The sequence below is a fragment of the Astatotilapia calliptera genome, chromosome 23 (assembly GCF_900246225.1).
Source record: "Astatotilapia calliptera chromosome 23, fAstCal1.2, whole genome shotgun sequence".
Lineage (NCBI taxonomy): Eukaryota > Metazoa > Chordata > Actinopteri > Cichliformes > Cichlidae > Astatotilapia > Astatotilapia calliptera.
The window spans coordinates 29,381,003-29,406,562 of NC_039323.1; the positions used below are offsets into that span (position 1 = coordinate 29,381,003).

At 39.8% G+C, this 25,560-nt stretch overlaps 1 protein-coding gene across 1 annotated transcript; it reads left to right on the plus strand.

The window, feature by feature from the left end:
• Nucleotides 1-5,642: 5,642 nt before the first annotated feature.
• Nucleotides 5,643-25,202, plus strand: LOC113016522 (vascular endothelial growth factor C-like). Its single transcript, XM_026159411.1, has 8 exons — nucleotides 5,643-6,701; nucleotides 14,112-14,352; nucleotides 16,109-16,299; nucleotides 17,320-17,450; nucleotides 17,571-17,671; nucleotides 19,745-19,879; nucleotides 20,246-20,447; nucleotides 23,737-25,202. The coding sequence occupies exons 1-8, from the start codon at nucleotides 6,600-6,602 to the stop codon at nucleotides 23,846-23,848; spliced, it is 1,215 nt and encodes a 404-aa protein (XP_026015196.1). The 5' UTR covers nucleotides 5,643-6,599; the 3' UTR covers nucleotides 23,849-25,202.
• The last annotated feature ends 358 nt before the right edge of the window (nucleotides 25,203-25,560 follow it).

Here is a 25,560-nt window from a genome sequence, read left to right on the forward strand (position 1 = left end):
AAAACAGAGGAAGTGGTTTTTCCACAATTTGGGAGTACAATGGCACCGCTGTGTAGGCTCTCTCACTGCCTAATGCAAAGGGCGCCCTTTTTAATGCTGAGCACAGGATGTCGAGAGAGACCATCAGCACTTCACAAGGACAGCTGGGGGGGAAAAGAGAGACTGCTGTCTGACTTCTGATTACTTTTGTAGGATAGGTGCTGTACCTGAACTCGTTCCTTCTGTAATCTGGGATTTTGTTCTGACAGAATAAAGACACCATTGCTTCAGTAATGGCAAGTGTGGCTGTGAAATTGTTCAGGCTCTAGCAAGCAGTGATTCTGCCACTGTGTCTCTAAATCAGCCACATTTCTCTGTTTGTTCAGTTATTTATGATTTAAAAATGTTTTGTTACCATTTCAAAAGTGGTTATAGTAAGAAGTTCTTAAAAGTACTACATAACTCAGAGAGGAGAGTTCACTTTGGGGCTTACACTCGATAAGAAATAGGTTTTTAATTCAACTCATGTGATGAGCTGAATATTTTAACCCAAACCTTTATACTATTTGGTTTGCCTGCTGTTTGAAAGCTGGACTAATTCACAATTTTACCTCTCAGTGATTCCTGAGATTAGGGACAAAACAGGTTTTAATTTTCTAAATTATATTTTTTAATTTTTCAAAAACATATTTACATATAATTGTTACACAAAGTTTTGGCTGTCTCACCATGTTTTGGTACAATCTCCCAGGTGTAACATTTTTTAATAATTTATGTTTTTGCTGGAGAAGTGCAAGGTTTTTGTCAACACCGTCAGACACAAAGAAATGCAGAAATATATATTTTAAATTAAGTTGTTTCAGCTATTTTGACTATTAGCAGCTTCTCTATTCTATTGTTTATGCACATATGTTTTCAAAGTAATTATACCACATTTAAAAGTAAATGACAGAGTAGTTTGGGCCCGGTAGCAGGATTCATACATCATCACTTAAAGAACAGCTCTCGGGGCACAGCTAGCTCAGTAGATGCCACATGATCGAAAGGTTGGGCGTTCAAATCCAACGAACGGAGGCTATCCTGGATTGGTAGCTGCCCACTGCATCACTGAGTGAATGGGTTAAATGCAGAGTACTAAGCATTTTCCTACAGGATTAATAATGTATACATAAACAATTAGATTCAAGATAAGGCAAATTTGATAATATTTGACACATCTGTGAAGCAGAAATATCAGTAAAATACACAGGAAGTAATATGACTGAAATATTAGTAAAAACAGCATTAGAAAAAGGGTCAACACCATCAGACAAAAATTCTGATGGTGTTGACATCTGATGGTGTTGACAAAATACCCTACTTCTCTTATAACACATGTTTTTCTGACAGAAGCCATCTTGTTTTTCATCATTTGCTTATGGCCTCAACAATCTACCTCAATGAGGCTGTTTTTACAAGAAAAAATAATTAAACCTTGGATTACATCGACTTTGGTGTTGACGCACTATGGTTGTGACACAGAGTTTTATCAGAAAGGTGTACAATAAATGAAATAAAAACAAACAAATTATCACAGCAGTGACCTCATGGCATGTGTATCAAACAGGAAGTGGTAAAGGGGTCCTCAGAGTGTAAGCTACCCACAATAATTCCTGATTTATTTGTACATTTAAAAAAATCTGACGGTGTTGACACAAACTCTGGACACGATTTTAATCACTTAAAAAATATTTAAAAATACATTTTCAATTGCATATTTTGATATTATATAAGGTATTGACTTATATACTTAGTGACGAGAACATGTTTAATTTTACATTACTTTTTTTTTTTTTTCTGTATTTTAATATTATCACACCTGCTTCTGGACAATGGATTTTTAAGGTACTGGTAATGTATTGTACCATTTAAAATAAATATATATTTATAAAAAATGCAAAATCATAGTTTTGTTGTATAAACATTGCCTTGGTTTGTCTTTTAGGCAGTTGGGTTAACACTTCTATGCATATTTTTAACCACATAATTGGGTTTTATCTGCCGGACATGTTTTGTCCCTTATCTCAAGAATCACTGCTCTAATATTTCAGCTGCAGGTCACCTGCCACATTGATTTTAGGCTCATTTGTCACAGCTAGCCTTTGTAGCTCTCACAAATAAAACAGCAACTTTCTTCAAAAAACAAAGAGAGAGGATATTTCTTTTGCTTTCAGGAGATTCAAATTCACATGTAGTTTTCTGGCAGGTAACATTGGTTAGGACTGTGCCACCTGTGCTAGTGGAAACAATAAGTTCTGAATTTCCGCCTAAGGCCAACTTGCAACGCACAATAAGCCATGACCCCCAAGAAAAAACCTTTTCTTATAGATAGCCCCTGGCCACTTGTACTGGATTTGACCTGCTTTTGGCTTCAGAACAACTTTAATTCTTCACTGCACAGATTGAACAACCTTCTGGAAATATTCATCAAAGAATGTGGTTTATACTCACATGATAGCATCACACCGTTGCTGCAGATTTCTCGGCTGTTCACTCATAATGCATAATGTTCATACGTAAGAGTCTCCTGTTCCGCCATGAGCCAAAGGTGGTCTGTTGGATTGAGATCTGGTGACTGTGGAGGTCATCTAAATACAGTGTACTCTTTATCATGTAGACAAAAAACAGAAAAAAGATTATTAGAGCTTTGTGACATGGTGTGTTATCCTACTGGAAGAAGCCATCAGAAGATGTAGTCCTAAAGTGATGGACATGATCAGCAGAAATAGTCACATACGCTGTAACTCTTAAACAACGCTCATTTGATGCTAAGGGCCCAAAATACCACCACTACTAATCTGAACTATTGATATAAGGCAGGATTTCATGTCTGACCCTACAATCTAAATGCTCACAGCAGAAATTCTCAGAGTCATCAGAAGAAATGTTCTTCTATTGTCAGATTTTGGTGAACATTTGTCAAATGTGGCCTTAGTGTCTTGTTCTTAGGTGACAGGAGTGGCAGAAGACCATACTGGGGGCTCTTTTGCAAACTAAGATGCTCTTCTGCATACTTTTCTTGTAACAATTGGTTATTTGAGTTACTGTTGCCTTCCTCAGTCTGAGGCATGCTGGCCTTTCTCCTCTGACCTCTGGCATCAACAAGGGACGCCAGAGGTCAGGGAACTGCTGCACCCTGGATATTTTCTCTTTTTCGAAACATACTTTGTAAACCCTAAAGGTAAAGGTTTTTGAAAACTCTAGTAAATCAGCAGTTTCTGAAGTATTCAGACCACCCTGTCTGGCACCAACAACCATGCCACGTTCAAAGTCACATAAATCACTTTTCTTTTCTTTTCTTTTCCATTATGATGTTCAGTTTGAACTTCAGTAGGTCATCTTAACCATGTCTACGTGTCTAAAATTGTTTCCATGTGATTGGCTCATTAGAGAGTCACATGGTACCTAGCAAGTGTTCAGTGAGTGGTTATAAATGGCAAAATAATCTATATATAATTTTTAAAATGTGCCATACACTACAACATGTGGACTTTTGAAACAATGTCCAAGTGTCAACAAGACATTTGCTTAACTCTCTTTCAAACCAAATGTAACAGGATGTTAGTTTCGATGGCTTTGAGGCCTCAGATGTCTTTTAGATCTTTAATCAAAAAAAAATTCCCCTGCGGTTTATATCTTTTTGCCATTTAATTTCTTGCATGCATTTTTAACATGTCTGAGCTGGAAACATATTTTCTTGATGGTCTAACCTTTCATGGATCAAGTTTTAAAATGTGACTCTTATGAAGTACTAAGAAAATCTTTGGGCTACAGATTTCTTTGGGCTACATTTGGCCATGACTAAGGGGAATTGACTCAAGACAGTCTGGCTATGGCCATATTGCTCTCTGATGAGGCGAAGGTACCAAAAGTAGCCCAGATTGGGCCAAATATGTCCACTATCTGGGCTGTATTCATAACAAGATTTGCTTGAGGTGTCATTTTGACAGCTCGGTGAATAAAGCCTGTTAAATTACTGTTAGCCTTACTGTGTAGCCTTGTTTATGCTTCATCCACAGCACATACCCGTCTAACTGTTTTAAACTGGTTAGTAGCTTGTGTCACCTGATATTTCTGAAAGAACACCATGCACACCACCACCATCAAATTATACAAATTAATTTTTCCTTCAAATGTCATGTCATTCATGTCTGACGTCACTTTTGCGTAGGTTTATGGGATCTTTGGTTTTGTTGTCAGCCACCGGAGACCTTCTGATCAATTAACAATGATTCAGTGAGGTCAAATTCCCTTCACAGCCCAAAGAAAACAGACGACACCATTGTAAGCATCTTGGTGAATTTTATATAGCAGGTTATCGCTCTCTTTATAAAAGATTTCTTGGGTGGTGCCACAGAATCATGCTGATAGAGCCCTTCTTCACATATTGATCTCTATTTAGTAATTCTGTGCTCACATGATGAAGAGGGGAAAGCAATGACTGGAATGTGGAGTTTGGTTGAGCAGATTCCGACACATAAAGCAAACTGCATGCAGGCACTTGCCAGCATGTGCGTGCATGCATGCGTGCGCATCTAATCCTTCAAAAGGCTGGCAGTGACTGGCCCAAAAATCGGATGTTTTCTCATTCGAGCGTTTCCCAGACACACCTCTCTTTGCCTCCTCCTCCTGCCTTTTCTCCACTTCTATATACCGTCTGTCTGCCTGACATCCCCATAATTTACTTTATAGTTGTCGGTAAAGGGGGAAAGTGGAAAAAAAGATTTCAGAATATAGAAAAAGATAAAAGCTCCTTCTGCTGTTCCTCTCTCCTTCTTCTCCCCCTCCTCCTCCTCCTGCTGCTCCGTGACACACATGCCCACAGCCTTGGGGCAGTATAGTTAAGGAGGTATGTAAAGTTTGTCTTTTTTTAGGACCTGTAAGGGACAAAACCAGAGGTGGTCAGGAAAAAAAGTGAAAGCCAGAGTGAAGAAAAGGCAAAGATGGAACCTGAGAGGGGTAAAAAATGTCAGAAAAGGCTGAGCTGCAGGTGTGAGAGCTTCATATGTGCCTCTCACACACACAGACTAGTCCTGACAAAGAAATAGTGCTCATGGGGGTGAAGAGAAATCGACAGGAACTGGGGGCAGCTGAGATAAACCAGAGAGAGAGAGGCAGCAAAGGTATTAGGAGCTCATAAAAAGGCACTTAGAGCTGCAGTTAGGAAACTCACATTCATCACTCCCAGGTGAGCGAACATGCGCATTTTTTTCTTCCCCACCAGCAGCTGCTCCCGTTACCAGGAATTACAGAGACAGAATGACAAAAGATGTCACGATAACAACTGTGTGAGAAACAGAAGAGTGATGGGGAATGTGGGAGGATAATCTGATTTTAAAAAGTGACAGTTCAGCGTGTTATGTGTCTGAGAGAATCAAATTATAGAACCCACAGCAGCGGGGGGGAAACAGTCTGTCCAGTGAATTTAAATCTTAAAATAAAGAAGATGATGGCATCTGCTAAGGGAAAATGTGCCAGTGCCCAGGCGCTGCATAGCCTGCAATTTCTGGGCTGGGTGGCGGGGGTCAGTATAATCAGCTGTACAAACCATGTCTCTCAAATCCTTTACCCCGCCCATTAAATACAAGCCATTCTTGTTTGTCTCATTCACTCCAGCAGGACGCCTGTGAACAGGACGCATGTTCACTCTGTTTGGACTGGAACTTAAAACGACTGACTCTTTCCTTTCTTTTTTTTTCTCTTCTATTTTTTTTTTCAGGGCAGGATTTTAAATAAGCCACTTTCTATTGTTTCAACTCCCTTTGATGCTTTTCTAAGGATCACACACCCTGACAGAAAAGTTGGGACTGATTCAGAAAGCAGGAGGGGGGAAATCCAGAGAGACAGACAGACAGAGCTGTGCCCTGAAGCTTTCTGGGGAAGAAAGAGGAGACAGATAAAGAGTCAGAAATAATCTGAGGGAGAGAGAGAGAGAGAGAGAGAGAGGAGGGAGGGAAGAGCACAGCTGTTGTGCAAAGACGAGGAAAAAAATACAGATAAAAAAGGCGAGGAGGTACACAAGTGTGAAGGGCGAGGAAAGGAGACTGACAAGGACGACCAAGGCTGGAGAGAGGAAAAAGGGAGATAAATGCGAGAGTCAGCAAACAAAAAAGGGCCAGAGACCGAGGAGTAGGTCCAGGCCAAGGCCAAGAAAGATATAAAGAGGCGACAAAGTGAAGACAAAACTGAGACAAACAGCGACTAACAGACACCTGACATCACGGCCAACGGCAAGAATGGAAGAGCAGCGAGACGACAGGAGAGGCTAGAGAGAGAGAGCGTGCACGAGAACGAGCTGTGGTTTGACACGAGGAAGAGGAGTAGATTTCCTCATCATGATTTATTCAGCTGATTTCCCAAATTTAACCAACCTGTGCCAGAAGAGCAACTTCGTCCCAGGATAGAATGAAGAGAGGAGCTGAGAGATACCTATAAAATCTGCGGAAACCTCTTTCCTTATCCTCCACCTTCCTCTCCTCCTTCCTGGCTTTCTCTTTACATCAAGCTTTAAATCCGCCAACTTCCTCTTCCTCTGTCCTGACATCTCCTCTCCTTCCCCCCCTTCTCTCTATATCCTCACTATGTGGATACCAGCTGTGCTCCTATGGATGCTTAATATCAGCAATTTGTGCTCAGGACAAGACTATACAGACTATTACCAATCTGGAGACATGGGCACACAGGTAAGTATTTACACTTCACACCTCACAACATGATAATTATGTTAGTTTTTCTTACAATCGATTCCATACAGATGAACATTTTTGAGAAAAAGCTGAATGAACAAAGAATTGTAGATGCTTCCATGGATGGCACACAGATGTTATAGAAATAGTATTAAAGAACCATTAACCTATGTGCTTGATACGTAGACACAGACAGCAGATTGCCCAACTGTTGAGATTGTCCTCTGCACCGTCAGCACTGAAACATTATATGTGAGAATACGTTTTGTAAGGATTGCGTTATTTAAGCTGTATTTACTTAGGCAATCTCACAGATGTAATCTTTTTTACACAAGCAACATTTCCAACAATCACAGTGGTTTACACAATGGAGGCATCATAAAATCAATAAAATCCACATGGGGTATATAAACCTAACAACTTCCAGTTGTTCATTTTAAACTTGATTAAGCTTGATAGCATGTCCTTAATAAAAAAATAAAAAATAAAAAAAAACACACAGCTAACCTGATGCCTTCCAACCAACAGTGACTTTTTGGGACATGTAACTTTTGCAGAACTTCAACTAGCTATTGTTGTAGCTGTCTCATATATGTCATCAAATTGTGAATATTAAATCTTCCAGCAATTGTTTTGCTCCTTCATGATGTGTTTTCACACTATAAGCTATTTAACAAAATGCAAGGAGCTCAGTGATGCCTTGCTTTAGCCTGAATTTTGTTATTGTGCAGAGTAGGAACATTACAGATAAGTAATGCAGTGAAAACCAAACATTTTGTCTAAATGGAGTTTGGAATAAGCTTTCAATAATGGCATCATGAGCATAACAATGGCCATTAAAATGTTCAACTGGAAAATAAATACAATTATGTTTTAGGGGAAAAACACAGTGTTCATTCTTGTGGTACAATGGCATACTTCAATAGCATAAAATACATACAGTCAAATGAAAAATAAAGTGCATAAGTGCTTTAAACCCAACATTCACACTAAAAAGGATATAGTGGGGCCACTTGGGGTTCAATATCTTGCCCAAAGATACTTTGACATGCAAGGATGCACACCTGAACCACCGGAGATTAAGCCACTGACCTTCTGAGATGAAAACCCACTCTACCTCTTGAGCCACAGTCATCCCATTAATAATAATTATGTTATGTTTGTCACTATGTCACAATCCTGGGACGTCACAGGAAATTCAACTTGAGCATGGTGGCGGAAGAGTTATGATTTGTGCTTATTTTGCAGACACAGGACCTGGATACCTTCCAGTCATTTAGTCAACCATGTATTCCTCTGTATACCAAAGTATTCTGCAGTTGAATGTGAATCTGTCCAACAGCCAAAGCTTGGTTTTAGTGGTCAAACAAACTGAATCATGTAAGACAGACCTTCCCAAAGTGTGGGGCCCGCCCCCTAAGGGGGGCGCAGAGCCATTGCAGGGGGGAGGGGGGGGGGGGTGGTATGCCAAGGGGGGGGGGGGGGGGGGACAATGCTCGGACACTGCTAGCACCACACAAACGCAAAGCAGGAGACAAAGCATAGCTGAATATGTTTCCGAACCAACTTCATTCTAAGCCAAAGACTAGAAAATATGGTGAAGCATATTTTTCCCTTTGGGTTCACCTGCACAAGTGCCAAGGTAGGTCTCTGCTGCATGATTGGTTTTCCCTTTTACCCTAACTCACAAACACTTGTTGTAATGATTAATTACTCCTGACATTTTGGAGATGTTAGCTCTTTATACAGTAAAGTTACAGTGGGATACAGATAATATGAGGCTGATCCTGCCACAATTTGTTCCCCCTGTCTAAATCACGGACAAACAGTATCCTACAGCTGTTTATGTTTTTAAACCCATTTTGCACAGAGAGGCATTTTTTGAAAAATGTATTGATAGTAATGTTGAATATTATTACACAGGAAAAAAACAACTGCATGTAAAATAATTACACCGTGATGCCTCTGCCTTTCTAAATAGAGGGACAGTAACTTCATGTGTAAAACCTGAAGATAGAAACAAAATACTGTTAATCTGACTATCTGCCATTCTGCAATTCATCTCATGTAAACAATAACGTGGCACAGCGTGATGTTGTGTGACAAACTCTGTATTGCTCGTCCACACGTAAACGCAAAAAGGGAGTTTTAAAAAATCTCAGTTTTCGGTGATTTGGAACGCCGTTTACGTGTGGACGAAACAGCTGCGTTTTCCAAAACACCCATGTAGGTGTGGACGTAGCGTAAAAGAGTTAGTAGTGTATTTCCTTACTACCTGTAATTTATTGCAGATTATTCGTATTTGCTTAATTGTTTACTAAACAAAGGGGGGCCAAGCAAAAAAAGTTTGGGAACCATTGATGTAAGAGGACAATGAGCCCAAATAGAGCAGTGACTATAATAAAATGGCTAAAAATAAATTAAAATAAAATAAAAAACAATAAAATGCTTTAGTCCAGTTAAAGTCCAGGCCTCAACCTAAAAAAAATTGTGTGGGAGATGAAGCAAGTAGCGTAAAAACAAATGTCCACAAACCTCAATATATGGGGCACTATAAAGAGAATTCCTCCACAAAAATGCATGTGATTGATAGTCATAGAGAAAACAATTGCTTCCAGTTACTGCTGGCAAAGTTTCTTCTACAAGCTACTGAGGTTCGACTCCACTGAACGGCTACCCTGAGGTACCCCTGAGCAAGGTGCCGTCCCTACACGCTGCTCCCCGGGCGCTGCATTGGTGGCTGCCCACTGCTTCACTGGGTGAATGGGTTAAATGCAGAGGAACTATTTCCCTATGGGGACTAACACGCACACTTTACTTTACTTTACTTTACTGAGTCATGGAATATATTTAGTTTCCCACCAGATTGTATCATGTGAATCAAATTTGGTAGATTTATCAGAACCTAAAGAAAGTGGCATCATTTTTGTATACTATGTAAACAAAAAAAAGTGTAATGCACTTAAGATTAAAGAAAACACCATCTTCTTAGGTGCTTGAATGCAAATGCATACTCCAAAACTAACAGTAGTCAAGTGCAAACAGTTTTTCTTTCAGTGAAAACTTAAAACATGAAGCTTCCTCACCATAGAGCTGGCTGCACACAAGATGGTATCATCCGCATAGAAGTGAACATTTGATGTTCCTTTGTAAAATGTTTAGATTGTGTGATATTATCAGATAATTTATATTGTATAACAATATAACTATTATATTTAATTAATAAGTTATATTGTAATATAACTTATTAATGTATAACATTAACAGCTGGGGGCCAAGTATTGATCCCTGTGGGACACCTAAATCCTTCAAAAGCTTAAAACACAAATTATAAGAAACTTTAAGAACCAGTTATAAGAAGAATCCTTGCAGCCTCTAGAAAGCAACTTATTAATAAATCATACAAATAGTATGATCACAGAAACATGGAGTAGATTTCTAAATATAGAGGTTATCATTTGCTTTTCATTACACAAAATTAGAAGATATGCATTTATATAATGCATTTGTTTTACACAACTTTTTTGTTTTGTTTTGTAAAGCAACTGCTTGTTTCTGTGATGTTATTAAGTTATGACTAAAGAAAGAAAAAAACAAAAGTCAGCATGGTTTTGAAAGTTTACCTGACAACAAAGGCTGTTTACGAGCCAGCCAGGAAATGGTTCGGTGTTTGGTTTCCTGCTCTAGGAAAGTAGACCTCATTTAGTGGAAGCTGCTCGGTGCATAAGTGAAAAACTTCAGACTTATCAAAAACATCTATGACAACAATGAGTCATAGTGCTTTTCACGCTTAAGATAGAGGACTTGTTTTTCTTCTGAGCACTTTTTCCATACGTGTATGTATCTTTTTTAAAGTCTGTTTAAGTCACAATAACTTCAGACTTAATGTGGTTGTAATACTACTACTACTACAACTACTACTACTACTACTACTACTACTACTACAGCTACTAACAACAACAGCAATAATAATAAGAGTGAGAAATGAATGGGTGTGTGCACATGTGTGTGTCTATATGCCAGCAATGCCTGATGTTAGACACAATGGATGCAAGATCAGTCAATTATGACTTCACGGTCCCTTAGCGATTACCTCATGTTATGTGATCAACTAACAATGCAAGAGAGGAGGAAGAGCAGGAGAAAAAGGGCAAAATGAGAGAGAAGAGTCTGTCATCTGCTCTGTAATGAGAAGTACAGCGCTAAACAATTCTACAGTAAATATACCACAAACTTTTCTTTCTACTGGTTTTAAATAGCAACCTAGGTTGGTCAAAAGATTAATAGGAAATCAAAAGATCCTTGAATTAATTCCGTACAAACAGGGCAAGTATGTTCTTTTCTGTTCTGCTGAAGTTGATCAACTATATTTTTAGAAATGCACTCAGCTCTATTTTATAGTTTATAAATGTGCAAAATGGCTGTCAGATAGATTTATATCACCTGACAGCTATTTCCATCCAAAACAAAAGTTACACGTGTGGCACAGCTCAGGGGATGACGGAGTGCAAAGGAGTCTCATGTGTAAAAACAGCTGTCTACAGGCCTTTAGAGACTGGGGAGAAACACAGACAAACAACTGTCTGAAAGAACATTAAAAAAGTTGCTGGGATTAAAGGTTCTGGGTTCACTGAGGTGGAAACAAGACCAGTGTTGGTTCTTTTAACTTAGGTATCTCAAAAGCAGATATGGTCTAAAAACAGCATCTCTTATTTCCAGTAGTGGCACCATGAAGTTGTCATGGATCATCAAGCTGGAGCTTCGTGTATACAGATTTTTATGCAGTTTTGTTTTTACACTAAATTCAGAATTCCATATTTATAGTAACAGGTGGACATAAAAAACTGCTATGAAGGGGAGGTTAATAATGACAGTAAAGTATGTTGATATTTGTTAAGACGGATGGAGGGAAATGAAAAAGGAGGGGGGAGGCAGACAGAAAGAGATAAATGGAAATAGTGATAACACTGCAGAGATCCAGTTTCTGTTTAGGCAGTGCCAGCTGTGCCAGTCTGCTCTCTCTCAGCCTGGGAAATTAAACAACCCACCCATGTTCCCAGGAAGACTTCAAATGTGACACTCAAAGACCAACTCCCTGCTGACATTTAGTCAGATAATACAGCAGCGTCTATTAGTCCGTTAATCTCTCATCTTTCATCTACTCTATTAAAACAGAAGAGAGTCGTTTATCATGATGGCGGGAAAATCATTAAGGGAATGACTCACAGCTGGAAGGGTTTATAGAGTGATATCTGCTTTAAACTGATTTACTGTATGGATCTCATCCACCACATTGAATAATCTCCATTACGTTTGTCTATTTAAGGAGGCCCAGTGTTGTCCTAGAGTAAACTCCAAAAGCTCTTACATAGGAGGCTTCAATGGAAGCTGACCTGTTATGCTCATTTCCAGCTCTGTCTTTTGTTTTTAGATTATAGTAGAGTAACTCTGGATGATTCATACAGTACTACGCAAAACCATTGAGTCACCCCTCAATTCTTTATATTTTCCTTCTAAGCAGCCAGACTTTCTTGTAGTTTTTTTAAAGTGCCATTGAGCTATAGTTATCCAGGATTTCTGAAGTTCTTTCAAAGTTTTCTTTGGACATTGGCTGCTTTTTCACTTATTGTCTGTGTACCTGCTAATTTTCAGATGAATGTTTTTTGTTTGTTAAGCCAGTTGAGACTGACCTATGAATCATTCAAGCATAAAAAGGCTCCTAACTGAAGGGATTAAGCAGTGTTTTGTCTGCACATAAAAGACAACTTAGCAAAGAACCACTTTTAAATTGTATCTTTAGGCACTTTATTACCAGCAGCTGTCACAAAAACACAAAACTTGTTCTCATTTTTGTAGCCAAATCTATGAAAAATGCCAAAGATGACACAGTTTGACAGGCATAAAATGGCTCTTTAGCACAATGTGCAATGTCTTGAAACAACTAGGGGAAACTATACAAGTGGAGGAAAAAAGAAGTGCCAGGCTTAAAACCTGTCTACAGCAGATGAACCATATCTGAAAGTCATGTCCTTAAGAAATATGAAGGAAAGCAATCAAAGACCTGACACAGGACCTAAGAGATGCATCTGGACCTTCAGTTGATCCATCTTCTGTTCACTGAAGCTTCATCAGAAATAATCTCAGTGGAAGGGTGGCTGTCAAGAAGGCTTAAGGTGGAGAAACAGGGAGGAAAGGCTTAGGTATGCCACATTATACAAGAACTGGAGTGAAAACAGGGGGCAACACATGTGGTGGAGTGATGAATCCAAATGTTAAAGGTTTCATTCAAATCATAACTGATATGTTGGAGGTTAGGAGAGAGGTAGGACGGTGAGTGCCCATCTATAAAACACGGTGGAGCCTCTGTCATGGTTTTGCTGCATTTCAACCACTTGTTTTGGGGACTATCAAAATTGATGGAATCTTGTATGCAAAAAAAGTGCCATCAGATTTAGATCCACCATGCAATACCTTAATTTTTCAGCAAGACAATGAAAAACCCACTCCCAGTGCAGTAAAACCATACCTGGATACATAAAACACACAGTGGAACACTATCAGTTATGGATTGGCCTCCCCAGAGCCCGGACCTCAACACTGTTGAAGCAGTGTGGGATCATGTTGACAGAGAACAGAACAAAAGGCAGAAACATCCAAAGAAGAGCTTTGGATGTCTTTCAAGAAGCCAGGAGAACTATTCCTGAAGACTACTTATAGAAATTAGAAGAGTGTGCCTTTATTATTCAACACACTCTGAACTCTCTTAAGTTCAGACTGTGTTGAAGAATAAAGGTGGTCATACTAAATATTGACTTTCAAGCTTGTTAGAATTGCACAAACTCTGTTGTTATTTCAATAAATCGCTGCACCTATTTCCCAATTTCCTAGCAAAATACAAAGAAATGAAGGTGACTCAAGACTTTTACATAGTGCTATATATACTGTGTATTTATTTGTAGACTTATGTATACCCTATGTGTATTCTCAAATTAAGTTTTCCTGCTTTGGATTTTTTTTGTTTTTTTTTTTGTCATTAAAAAATAGCAGTGTGTGCAGGTGAAGAGAGGACATGCATGCTCTTAACTAACAGTAGCCAAAAACAACATGTTACAACACATTGGCAGCTGAGGTATTCACTGTTTACCCAGAACAAACCAGCAAACTCCATGCTGTAAATTCCACTGTATCAAACCATTTTTCACCAAAAATACACAAACAACTGTTTTTAAATAATTTCTATTTTATTACACAACCAAAACACCCTCTTAGCTGCAAGATTTGTGACGTTTGTTTATCATCTTTTAGGTTCATTTTCTGTCTACATAACTCTTTTTACTCTTTGTGCTGACTACATATGTAAAAAGTATAATTTCTCTATTCTTCTTTCCCCCCCATGCTCTGTTGCAGTCAAATGACCAGCTCAGTTTGGAGACAATAAAAAGTGTGGATGACCTTCTACAGTTCCTATACCCTGAATACAGTGTGATTCAGCAGTGCCTAAAGAAGAGGTCATGGCACAGCTCTTCATCCCCCTCTTCATCATCTTTATCCACATCTTCAATGAGCCCTTTACTCAACGCTAACAATCAGGACATGTGGGTTCCGATGAGGGAGGAGGCTCTTTACAAAGTTGATGACACTTGGCGAGGTAAACACTGATGGCTTGCACAGAGGTAGTCTGTTTATTATTATTTCTTCAGAATCATTAGATTTGTGGAAGTCAAGACAGTGTTATTGCTGCTAATGTCAGCCTTTCAATCACAGCAGTCTGAAATACTTGAACAGACTGGCAAAGTGGAAAAAATGTAGCAGTGACATAACCACACAATTGTGTTTTTTAAGGACTAACAGATGGATTTCATTGTACTGGAGACAGAAAAAGTAGCTGGTATTGCAGAGAATGAGCATTTCCTCTCCCTAAAACCTCTAATAAACAGAAAAACGAAGAAAGGGGGAAACAAACAGAATCTACCTATAATTACCAGCATACAATGGAAATTACTGTTGTGTTCACTGAGCAGCTGTATGTCAAAAATGTGCTTCTGCAGAAACAAATTGTGGCGAGAATTATCCCAAACGTGGTTTCTGAATCCTCAGGTGGGTGTTTATACACTCATGTGGAAAAATATGTGAACAACAACACGTGAAATATTTCACTATCTCAAAAAAAAAAAAAAACCCACATGCAGAAGCAGTATGTAAAACCCTGAATACACCCTTACCGCTTCCATAAGAATTAAAAGGGGAAGTAGCAGCCAGGCACTGCTAATCAAGTGCACATGATTAACTGATCATCAGCAAGTGTGACCACCTCTAGAGAAAAGCTGAAATTTTGGAAGTTTGCTTATCTGCCGCATTCAGGTGTGTGTTCACACAATGCCAGGGAAGAAAGACATCAGCAATGATCTTTAGAGAGGCAATTGTTGCTACCCATCAGTCTGGAAAGGGATGCAAAGCCATTTCCAAACAATTTACAGTGAGAAAGATTACTCACCAGTGGAAAACATTCAAGACAGCCTCCACTCATCCAAAGAATTGATGCCTCAAGGTTAGACCATGCAATGCCTAGAGTGAAAAAAACACACTTCAGACTCTACAGGTCTCAGTTAGCATGTTCAATATTAAAGATAACGGCAGTACAATTATGTATGATGTGTTTGAAACTGTTTTAAGGAGAAGGCCTCTTCTCTCTGAAAAAACATGGCAGCATGGCTTAGGTTTGCAAAGTTGCATCTGAACAAATCAGAAGACTTCTGTGCTTTGGACAGACAAGACCAAAGTGATAGACAGAAAACCCAGCATATCAGCACAAACACCTCATACTGACTGTCAAGAACGGAGGTGGAGGTGTGATGGTTTAGGCTTGTTTTGCAGCCAAAGGACCTCGCACCCTGCAGTCACTGAGTCAACCATCAACTCCTCTGTAAAGTGTTCTAGAGTCAAATGTGAAGCCATTGTCCCACACCTAAAGCTTGGCCCAAACCAGATGATGTAAGGGGCAGTGATCCCCAAGCATAGCAGCAAGTCAACAACAGAATGACAGAGAAAGAAAATAATCAAGGCGTTGTAACAACCCAGTTAAAGTCCAGACCTCAGCTCCACTGAAATGCTGTGCTGGGAACTTAAGAGAGCTGAATTCCCGCAAACCTCAATGAAATGTAGCACCACTGTAAAGAAGCGTGGGTCCAAATTCCTCCATAATGATGTAACCGACTAATAAAGCCATACAGAATACCGTTGCTTGAAGTGAATGTTGCTAAAGGTGGATCTTTAAGCTATAAGCATCTCAGATTGTGTTTAAGTAATTTTAGAATTAAACTGAAGGTGTGGTTCAAAGATGTCTGGTGTGGCCTTCACAGAGGGGTGCAGTTCCTGTTGTCATGCATTGTTGGCTGTATTTTCAGTCATCCTGGAGGAGATCCAACGAACCTCGTGCCAGCCCAGAGAGGTGTGCATTGAAGTCGCTAAAGAATACCCAGAATCCACCAGTCAATTCTACCTCCCTCATTGTGTGGCACTGCATCGTTGCAGTGGATGCTGCAACAACGAAGCTTTTTACTGCACAAATACAAGTTACGCTCTTGTGAACAAGACGGTAAGCCATGCACCCGGAGTCTCTATTTTACCTCCTTGTATCTAACATCTTGTTATGGTTGCCCTGAGAGGCCAAACAGACTGCAACTTAAGAAAACACCAGCAATAAGAAAAATGCTGCAAAAGCACACAAAACACAATGGAAATAGGAAAAACGACAACAGAAAAATAGGAAAAAACAAAACAGAAATAGGGAAAAACAACAAGGGAAATAGGAAAAAATATAAGGGAAGTGTTTCTGGGGGGACAATAACCATTGACGGACCAGTTCCAGGAACCCAAAACATGGTAGGCGTGTTTTATCATGATTCATATAATACTGATGACAGATTTTTGGGTTAATGGTTAGGTTAACACACTTACCTCTCATCTTTTCTTTCCTCACAAAACCGATAAATCCTCCACTTTTTTAAGTGTCTCCCAGCACAATACTTAACATATTTTGGTTCCTACAACTGGTCCGTCGGGTTATTGTCTCCCCAGAAACACTTCCTTTGTACTTTTGGAAATCAGCTTTTTTTTCCTATTTCTGTTTTAGTTTTTCCTATTTCCGTTGTCATTTTTCCTATTTTGTGTTTTGTGTGCTTTTGCAGCGTTTTTCTTATTGCTGGTGTTTTCTTAAGTTGCAGGCCGTTTGGCCTCTCAGGGCCACCGTATCTTGTACACTCTTCAGCGCTTGAATTATTTAACACTCTGCTCCAGATTTTATGCTCTTGCGCCACAAACTGCATCAGGAAAGAGGACAGAAACCAATCTGCCCATTTATGTAACCAGCTTGTCTGTATCACAACACACCCTACTCCAGTGGGACAGCCTTTGGCTGCAAATGGACATGATGTTAAGACAATATACACAGTTGAGTCACGCACAGTTGCACAATCTTACAACAATTACATCAGCATCTAAACATCAGCAGTACTGCAGCAGAAGAACAGGAAAGAAAAGAACAAACACTAATTCCTTCCACAATGCAGATTTTTATGCACACATGCACGTCTAACTTTCTTCTTCCCACTCCTAGCTGATGGAACGATCCCAGTCCAGGTTGGATTACACTGCTGTCACGGTAACCTTCATCAACCACACTTCATGCGATTGCCTCCCCAAGCGGCCACTCCGCTCCATCATCAGACGAGCAGCAACAGATCGCCTGTGAGTTGGAGTGATAGGTGAAGAGTGACGTGTGGGTGCCTTTACAGCCATTCATGACTCACTCTTTTGTGTATCCATGCATTTATAATATAGCGTGAGTGCGTGTCTGTGTTTTGATAGGTGCTCTCCTCCTGAACGTGCCTGTGCCTCGGGCTTATGGGATCCAGCAAACTGTGTGTGCGTCTCTGCAGACACGATAAACTACCCTGAGAGAGAGGCAGGTAAGCATGCATGAGTCATGTTGGTCAAATTAGTCATTTTCTACTCATGCTGATGCATATTCAGTCTAGTCCATCAGTGGTTCTCAAGCATGTGGTTGACACCCACTATAGACAAAACTGACAATTACAGTTTTTCCACTGATGTGGCGCAGATGGCCAATCTAGAACTAGCTCCACCCTTTTGCACTGAAAAAAGACTAGCACCAGAGCCAAGGAGACCACTACCCCAACTTCTCCTAATGACGCAACATAATAATTGGTTCTGAATCCTCTTGAGCCCCTGGTACTCAAAAGGCACCAACACAGAATGGGATCTGCATTGGTACCAGAACTACAATGGTGGAAAAAGAGTCATAGAAGAGTAAACTTTTTGGCAAATGAAACCAAAGTGGTAAATCCAGTGAACAAGGCTGACTTATGTTCCAAATAAAGCCTTTAAATGAGGATGTCAAAGTTTGAGCGTCATTTTGATGACATGAAAAACAGAGATTAATTCATGGGTCAAAATCTCACTGCAGAGTTTGATATTTTTGTCTGACCCACCCTTTCTGCAGTACGGACTACGGAGCCCCGCAGGGGACATGGGAGGAAAAAAAATTAAGACGGACTTTTGCGAGATCTCGCAAAACTTTTGTGAGATCTCGCAAAACAAACTCGGGATCTCGCAAAACAAACTCGGGATCTCGCAAAACTTTTGTGAGATCTCGCAAAAGTTTTAGCCGCATTCTTCCCGTTAGCTCGAAGCTAACGGGAGGTCTAGACCTACTACAGCCGGGAGGAACACTGCTTTCCCGGCACATCGTGCCTCGACCTCCCGGTCGGCTTCGAGCCGGCGTCCGAAGAATGCGGCTAGTTTTGCGAGATCTCGCAAAAGTTTTGCGAGATCCCGAGTTTCTTTTGCGAGATCTCGCAAAAGTTTTGCGAGATCCCGAGATAGTTTTGCGAGATCTCGCAAAAGTCCGTCTCAATTTTTTTTCTCCCATGTCCCCTGTGTGGCTCCGTAATGGACAGCACGGACACTCCAACGTGTTAGAAATAGTGTTGTTTTTTTAAACTCAGGCATGTCCTTTAAACAAGACATGTCCTTTTAATTGGGTCACGGCTCTGAAGTGGAATGCACAATAGTACAAAAAACTTCCACTGAGCACGTTTTGGGATGTGAACCAAAAAAAAAAACTGAGTAACAACACCCAGATGATGATGATGATGGTGATGATGATGGCGTTTGGGTGGCAAATCTTTCCCTGAGGTACTGCCTATTCATTTGTAGCAGGAATGTTTTTGTGCCGTTTTACTTGTACAATCATGTAGTGAACTACAGTTCCTACCACTCTTTTTTACATTAAAGTAACCTCTCTTGACATATATTATTGTTTATCATTTTCATAGCTGTTCATCTGATCTATACTGAGAGGTCCGTCTTTGAACTATTGTTTCCACAGGCAACATTAGTATAAGTGTAAACCAAAAACTATTCTCTTCTTTGGATTTACCACAGGTATGTGTCCTAAGAAAAGAAAATGCCAGTCTCTCTGCAACTTAACCACAGTTCCTGTAGCTGCCTGCCAAACTGACAGCCATGAAAGCACTAAACTTTGGGAGGCTGCAAACATAATACTATCATGCTAACAGGCTGATGTTTAGCTGACATATCATGAAGTCAAATCTTAGTTCAAGGTACAGCTGCAGGGAATCTTTTGTACTGGACAGATTAAAATGTTGACCTGAATGTAATCAGGAGGCCATCAAAGGCATTAGATTTCATCTTCTGGGGAACTTGAACATCTAACCCTAACCCATATTTCATGACAATCCATCAAATGTCTGTATAGATGAGCTAGTTTTAGTTGCTCCCTTATTCGTAAGGGATCGCCACAGTGGGCAGTGCCAAACACCGGATGGCCTTCCTGAAACAACATTAAAGGAATCTGTTTCTCTTCCTGGGAAAATGCCAACCTCACAGTTACAGTGTTTCATCCTCTGGGGATCATGACTCTGCACAATATTTCATAAATCTGAAAAAGAAAAAAAACCCTGACAGAATACAATTTTTCACTTTTTTATGTTTTCCAGAAGTGCTGGACTCTGGCCTTCTGGCTCTCTGTGGGCCCAATCGGGTTCTGGAAGAGTCCACATGTGAATGCATCTGTCAAAATGGACTCACTGAAGCCAGCTGTGATCCAGGCTGGAAACTGGACCACAACACTTGTAAGCAAGGGTTTCATTTATTGTATTTAAATATGTTTTGGCTGCGTTGTGCAAAATGGTAATGTGCAGCTCTTGAGAATTAAGTTTTCCTCAAGCCTTTGGATTCACTCTGAGCAGTTTACAATAAATGCGCCATGAAGCCATCACTCTGACAGTAAATGAGCAAGCTCGAGAGACAAAAATACACAGATACAGGGAAGTTTGGGGAAGATAGCTTCATGCAAATGTCTTACAAGTAGAAACACGACCATCAAATACTTAGCCCGACAGTGCTGTCAGGCATGTGTGACACAATATATGATAAAGTTTCATTTTGATTCATAAAATCCCTCTCCCTCTTCGGTTTTCTCGGTGATCTTCTCTCAGGTGAATGCCAGTGCGAAGGTCAGGGCGAGGGGAAGTCATGCCCTGCTGGCCAGAGGTGGGATGATGATCTCTGCGGCTGTGTGTGCGCTGCAGAATGTCCCGGACACCAGCCTCTGAACCCAGATACTTGTCTGTGTCAGTGCAGAGAGAGTCATGAGTCGTGCATGCGGCAGGGCAAGAAGTTCAACCCAAACACCTGCAGGTAGGTGTAAAAAGCAGTCAGAAGTCCACTCCTGCTACTGGCTTTGAGCCAAAGTGACTGTTTGGTTTGTTCATCTCAGGTATCCACACTGTGGGCGTCTGCCAAGTAAACTCAAGAGAACCTTATCTGATCAAAGAAAATATTTAACCACAGACAAATTTAATTAAAGACATTAATTAGGTTTTTAATTATATCTGTTAATAGTTGATTGTTGTATTTAAAAAACCTGAATCCACCACTAATCACAGATGTCTTACACCTCCACTGGCATCAGACTACTTTCTGTTCTGTCACTGTCTCTATGTGACATAAAATACCCTCCTCTTGGTTTAAAATCACAATCCAACATGCAACCACCAATAAAGTGTACTTACGCACACTAAAAGCAGTATCCAAGTCTGGTTGCTATGCATGTGTCATCCAAACAATTCACTGGAATTAGTAATTCCTCTTCTTAGTTCCAATGTAAAAAGAAAAATCCCCAACTAAACACTTCCTCTGTATTATGTAAATGCACTGACTGACACATGTGGCTAAGAACACAAATCTCTGAAAGAGATTTAAAGGACACAAACATAAAACAATGAGGTGGGTTAAATAAACCAATCTGAGCCTTTAATGCCTGCTCCAAAAAAAACAGAAATACACAAAGTTCAGTAAACTGGTTTAATCAATCTGATTGTTGTGTCAAAGTTGTTCCTGGATGCTGGTCCAGGATCAACATCAAAAGTGACCAGTCACAATATAGTTATGTTGTAGTTTTTAAACGTGGAAACGCTGTAACACCGCACACCAAATCGTAATCCTAACCCCATAACCCTAACCTAACCCTGTGGACTTTTTTCCAAGTTGCAAAACTATAACATGGCTGGTACATAACCAACACGAGGATATCAGACAGACCACACACACAGGGTTGATTAGTTACAGGTGAAAACAGCTGAACACAGGTGACAATAATAAAAGGAGGGAAAACAAATACTTGAAACACACAAAGAAGCCAACACACAGACAAAACAGAGAAGGACAAAGAAGTGAGGACAAAGGGGACAGTAACAAAGTGAACAGTATCAGCTAAATCCAAGCAGGGATCAGAAATCAAATTTAACCAGGAAATGGAGACCATGACAATATGTTTGTGCCAATAGAAATCATTTATCATTTATTCAAACCACAGCAGGAGGTGATCTCTTGGAGAGTGATTACAACAATCACTGAAAACATACAACTTGGCACTAACGACTGGTAAACTGGCTCAGTGTTTTAGAATTGCGGATATGGGAGTTTTATTTTGGAAAGAGTTTGCACACGGTGTAGATTTTCACTGTTGTGCTGCAATCTGAGTACAATATGTACACAGCCACTTCCATACTTGCTCCCTCAAACAGTGGCTTACACTGCGGGAGCTACTCCTGCACGTGATGCTTCCAATGGCTGGTGACCCACTGGGGTGCCATCACCCATGGAAAGAGTGAGAGCATTAAGAGAAACAACTCTCGATGGAGACGTCAAACATTCCACACAAGCATCTCCCTCCATTTTCTTTTGCTCACATGTTTCCATGTGACCTTTTATGGACTTGAGGCATTCTAAATATTTGCGTGTGTTTTGCGTGCATGCCTCGGTTCCCACAGTTAGCATGCAAGGGATCAACCTTCCCCTGACCCGAGAGGCCTGCAGAGAGACAGAGAAGGAGACTGGGTGAACTTGATGACAGTGAGCAGAGCAACCATCAGAGCAGACAGAGACCAGCTCAGAGACAGATGGAGTGACAGGCACAAAGAAAACACAACCGCAGACCTCGGCTTTTACATTAGTGGCCTTCCATGTGGTAAAGTTCACGGATTTACGTGCAAGTGACCTTTAATGCCAGTTTTCTACATTTTCTGAGCTTAGGGGGGCTGAAATAAATTCACTCTTTGTGGAAAATTGTAGCCTCCATTTTAGCCACCTTTTGTCTATTCAGTCATTATTACTCATTTTTTTAATCTAAAATGATATGAAAGCATAAAATATCTATTCATCCATCCTGTTTATCTGGGTCCGGAACATGGGGGCAGCATAAGCAGAGACACCCATGACCTCCCTCAGCCTCCAGCTTTTCCGGGGAGGACACCAAGGCATTCCCAAGTCAGCCAAGAGATGTAATCTCCCCAGTGTATCCTGGTTCTGCCCCAGGGCCTCCTCTCAGGGGGCCATGCCCTGAATACCTCATTTAGGAGTTGCCTAGGAACTTAAAATTAAATTTAAAAAATTGTCTCTTCCTAGTTAAGTACACAGTAAATGTCTCCTGCAGAATCTCTAAAGTGTTTGCACACAAGTCAAATTAATTCAGATGCGCAAATAAAAACTAGAAGTTAAATTAACCAATCCTTAAGCTGCATTTAAGTTTTGGAATTTATTTTGCTGACATTTGCATTTTTTATGTTTGACAAAGGATAAGTAGTCATTTAGAACGGACTTTACAGGCATAGTTCACAAATAGCAAACTAATTCCACTTTTTTTTTGTAGTTTTTCTTTTCTTGCTCACTTTCTCACTTTCTTACTTACTTTTTTACTTAACCTTTAATGCCTAGTTTATCCTATTTCACATATGGGATTTTGAGACTTTACATCATTTTTCATCCTAGTATGTTATTGCTTAAGATGCCACACATCTTAAGCAATAACTTGCAGGAAAAACATGTCAGATGTAAATATAACAGAAATTAAAACTTAAACATACATACATAAATATTTTATTTAAAACATTTGCTATAAGGTCCAACAGACCCTCCATTTACCAAAAAGAAAAAAATAATTTTCTGGTAATTTCTTCATAGTTTGGGCTTTAAAAGGTTAAGTCTGATTTAACATCTGGTCGCAGGAGGTGGCTCACAAAGGACCGTACACCTACTGTGATTTTGAAGTGAGAGTTTTCAATCCCCCCCCCCCCCCCCTTCCCCCCGGAAAAGTACTCCCTCTTTTTTTCCTCACACACAGAGTCCTTTGATGCAAACAAAACTTGGATGAAGGTTTGCCCAAAAGGGATATGATGATCTGAATAATCAATAGTAAGCATGCCAAGACAAAAATAATCTCCTTTGTATTTCTCTTCTGTTCCTATCTTCCCACTCTCAACCTCACCCTTCTCAAAAATCTTTTTCTGGATGTTCTCATTTCATTTCCCCCTTTGTCTTCTTTTCCTGCTTTCATTTCTTTTCTTTATCTTCTTTTCCTTTTCTATTATTTTTTACACTACCTCTTGATCCCCTCTGTTTCTCTTGATCTGTCCCTTCCTGTCTCTAGTTGTTACAGGTTGCCATGCAGAAACCCCAGACGCATGTGCCAGGATGGATTTTACTACAGCCGCCTAGTGTGTCAATGTATCCCCAACCACCTGAGGTCTGAGTGGAATTAAGAAACCAAAGGCAGGAGCAGGACTGCATACCTCCCATTTATTGGGCTGTTTAGTCTGGAAACAAAAGGTCAGAAAGGTGAGAATGTCTCTAGTCAAAAGGGCAGGAAGTGGACCTACATATTTACATGTGATGACTTACAACAGACTGCAAGTACCACTGCAAGAAGCAGTGTTGCTTCTCTATCAACAAAAGGAGGATTAGAGCGCTTCCCTGATCAAAAAGACCAAAGCAGCCGGCCACACAGAGTGAAAAGCAGTCAAAAGGAGCCCAATGTGGAGAGGCATCTGACTCTCTGGGACTGTTGTCTTCTTAACATTGTTTAGAACATGATCCCAGCTGGAAACAACCGATTAAACCCAGAGACTAGCTAAAAGTACAACAGTGAACATGGACCAATCAGACTGAGCCAGCATTCATCCTTGCGACGTGTTCGAGCAAGAAATCCAGCCACCAACCTGCAGTAGAGGCACCGCTCACACTTGCGTGAAATGGAAAGTGGAATAAGATAATAACAGAGTAGACTCTGTGCTTTTTGAAAAAATAAAAAAAGCTTCAGCCAACTTCAAACTTTGGCATCCCTGAGAGACGAGATACTTGAGGGGCTGAGGGAAATACTTGGGATGCGACTGAACGGTCCCTGGGGCCTTATAGTCATACTTTACTTTGAAGAAAGGGTTTTGTTTTTTTTAATTAGACTGATGATAAAACTGTATTTTATATGAAAAAAAGCTCTAGTGCTGTTTCAGTAGAGGTTACATACCAGACCCTGTTAAATCAAATGATAACTGAAACACTCCCAACTGTTATTATATTTACCAGTTAATACTTGCCTCTACTGCAGCGCTGCTTTTTGAAGATTTCTCTCATGCATGGTTGAATCCAGTCGTGACTGAAGTTAACATTTGGGTACAGTTCTGGGTGTTCTACTAATTTAACTTCACATGCTCCAAATAATGTTATTTGTACATATTTAAATTTTGTCATATTTAAAAAAGTGATTTGTAACATTCTGTATTTAAGTCACTCATAACTAAATATTGTTGTAGAACAAAACAATTTACATGTCTTTTTACTTTTTTTTACCCTGCAAAATATTCTTTCTAATAGGTTATTTTGACACATAGAATGCTCTTTTAAAAACAACATATATTTATTGCATTGTGGTAATTATTGCAGTTTTGAGCTATATAGATATAGAGAACTTTATCATGCTTTAATATTTAAAAGTAGTTCTGAAGTAGAGATTTAAAGCCCTGTCTGTCTAATATGTCTGTGCTGTAGATGTGCTAATTTAATCATTTTTTTGGTTTGCTTTTAAATTAAAACAAATTTTTCTAAAGCCAAGGAAATACAGTAGGTATAATATGTATTTTATTGCACAATGTTCTGCTACATTGCTTTCCATTTTCTGCATCTAAATATACATAAATATAATACATATATACTATAATAATTGACAAAATGAGTTGGAAGATTGTTACTGGTGCCTTTAAAAGCCATAATGCATGAAAAATGCATTATTTAGTTACACAGACACCTGTGGGGGAAATTTGACTATTTATGTGGTCTCTCATTTCTTCTTCTCCCTCCTCTTCAGCCTTCTCACTCTTACTATGTCTGGGTTAAAGACAACAAACAGTATTAAGTCATGGAAAACAAAGATATCGGCTTTCTGTCTGGCCTTCGTGACCGTCAGCCTCTTAAATGGGCT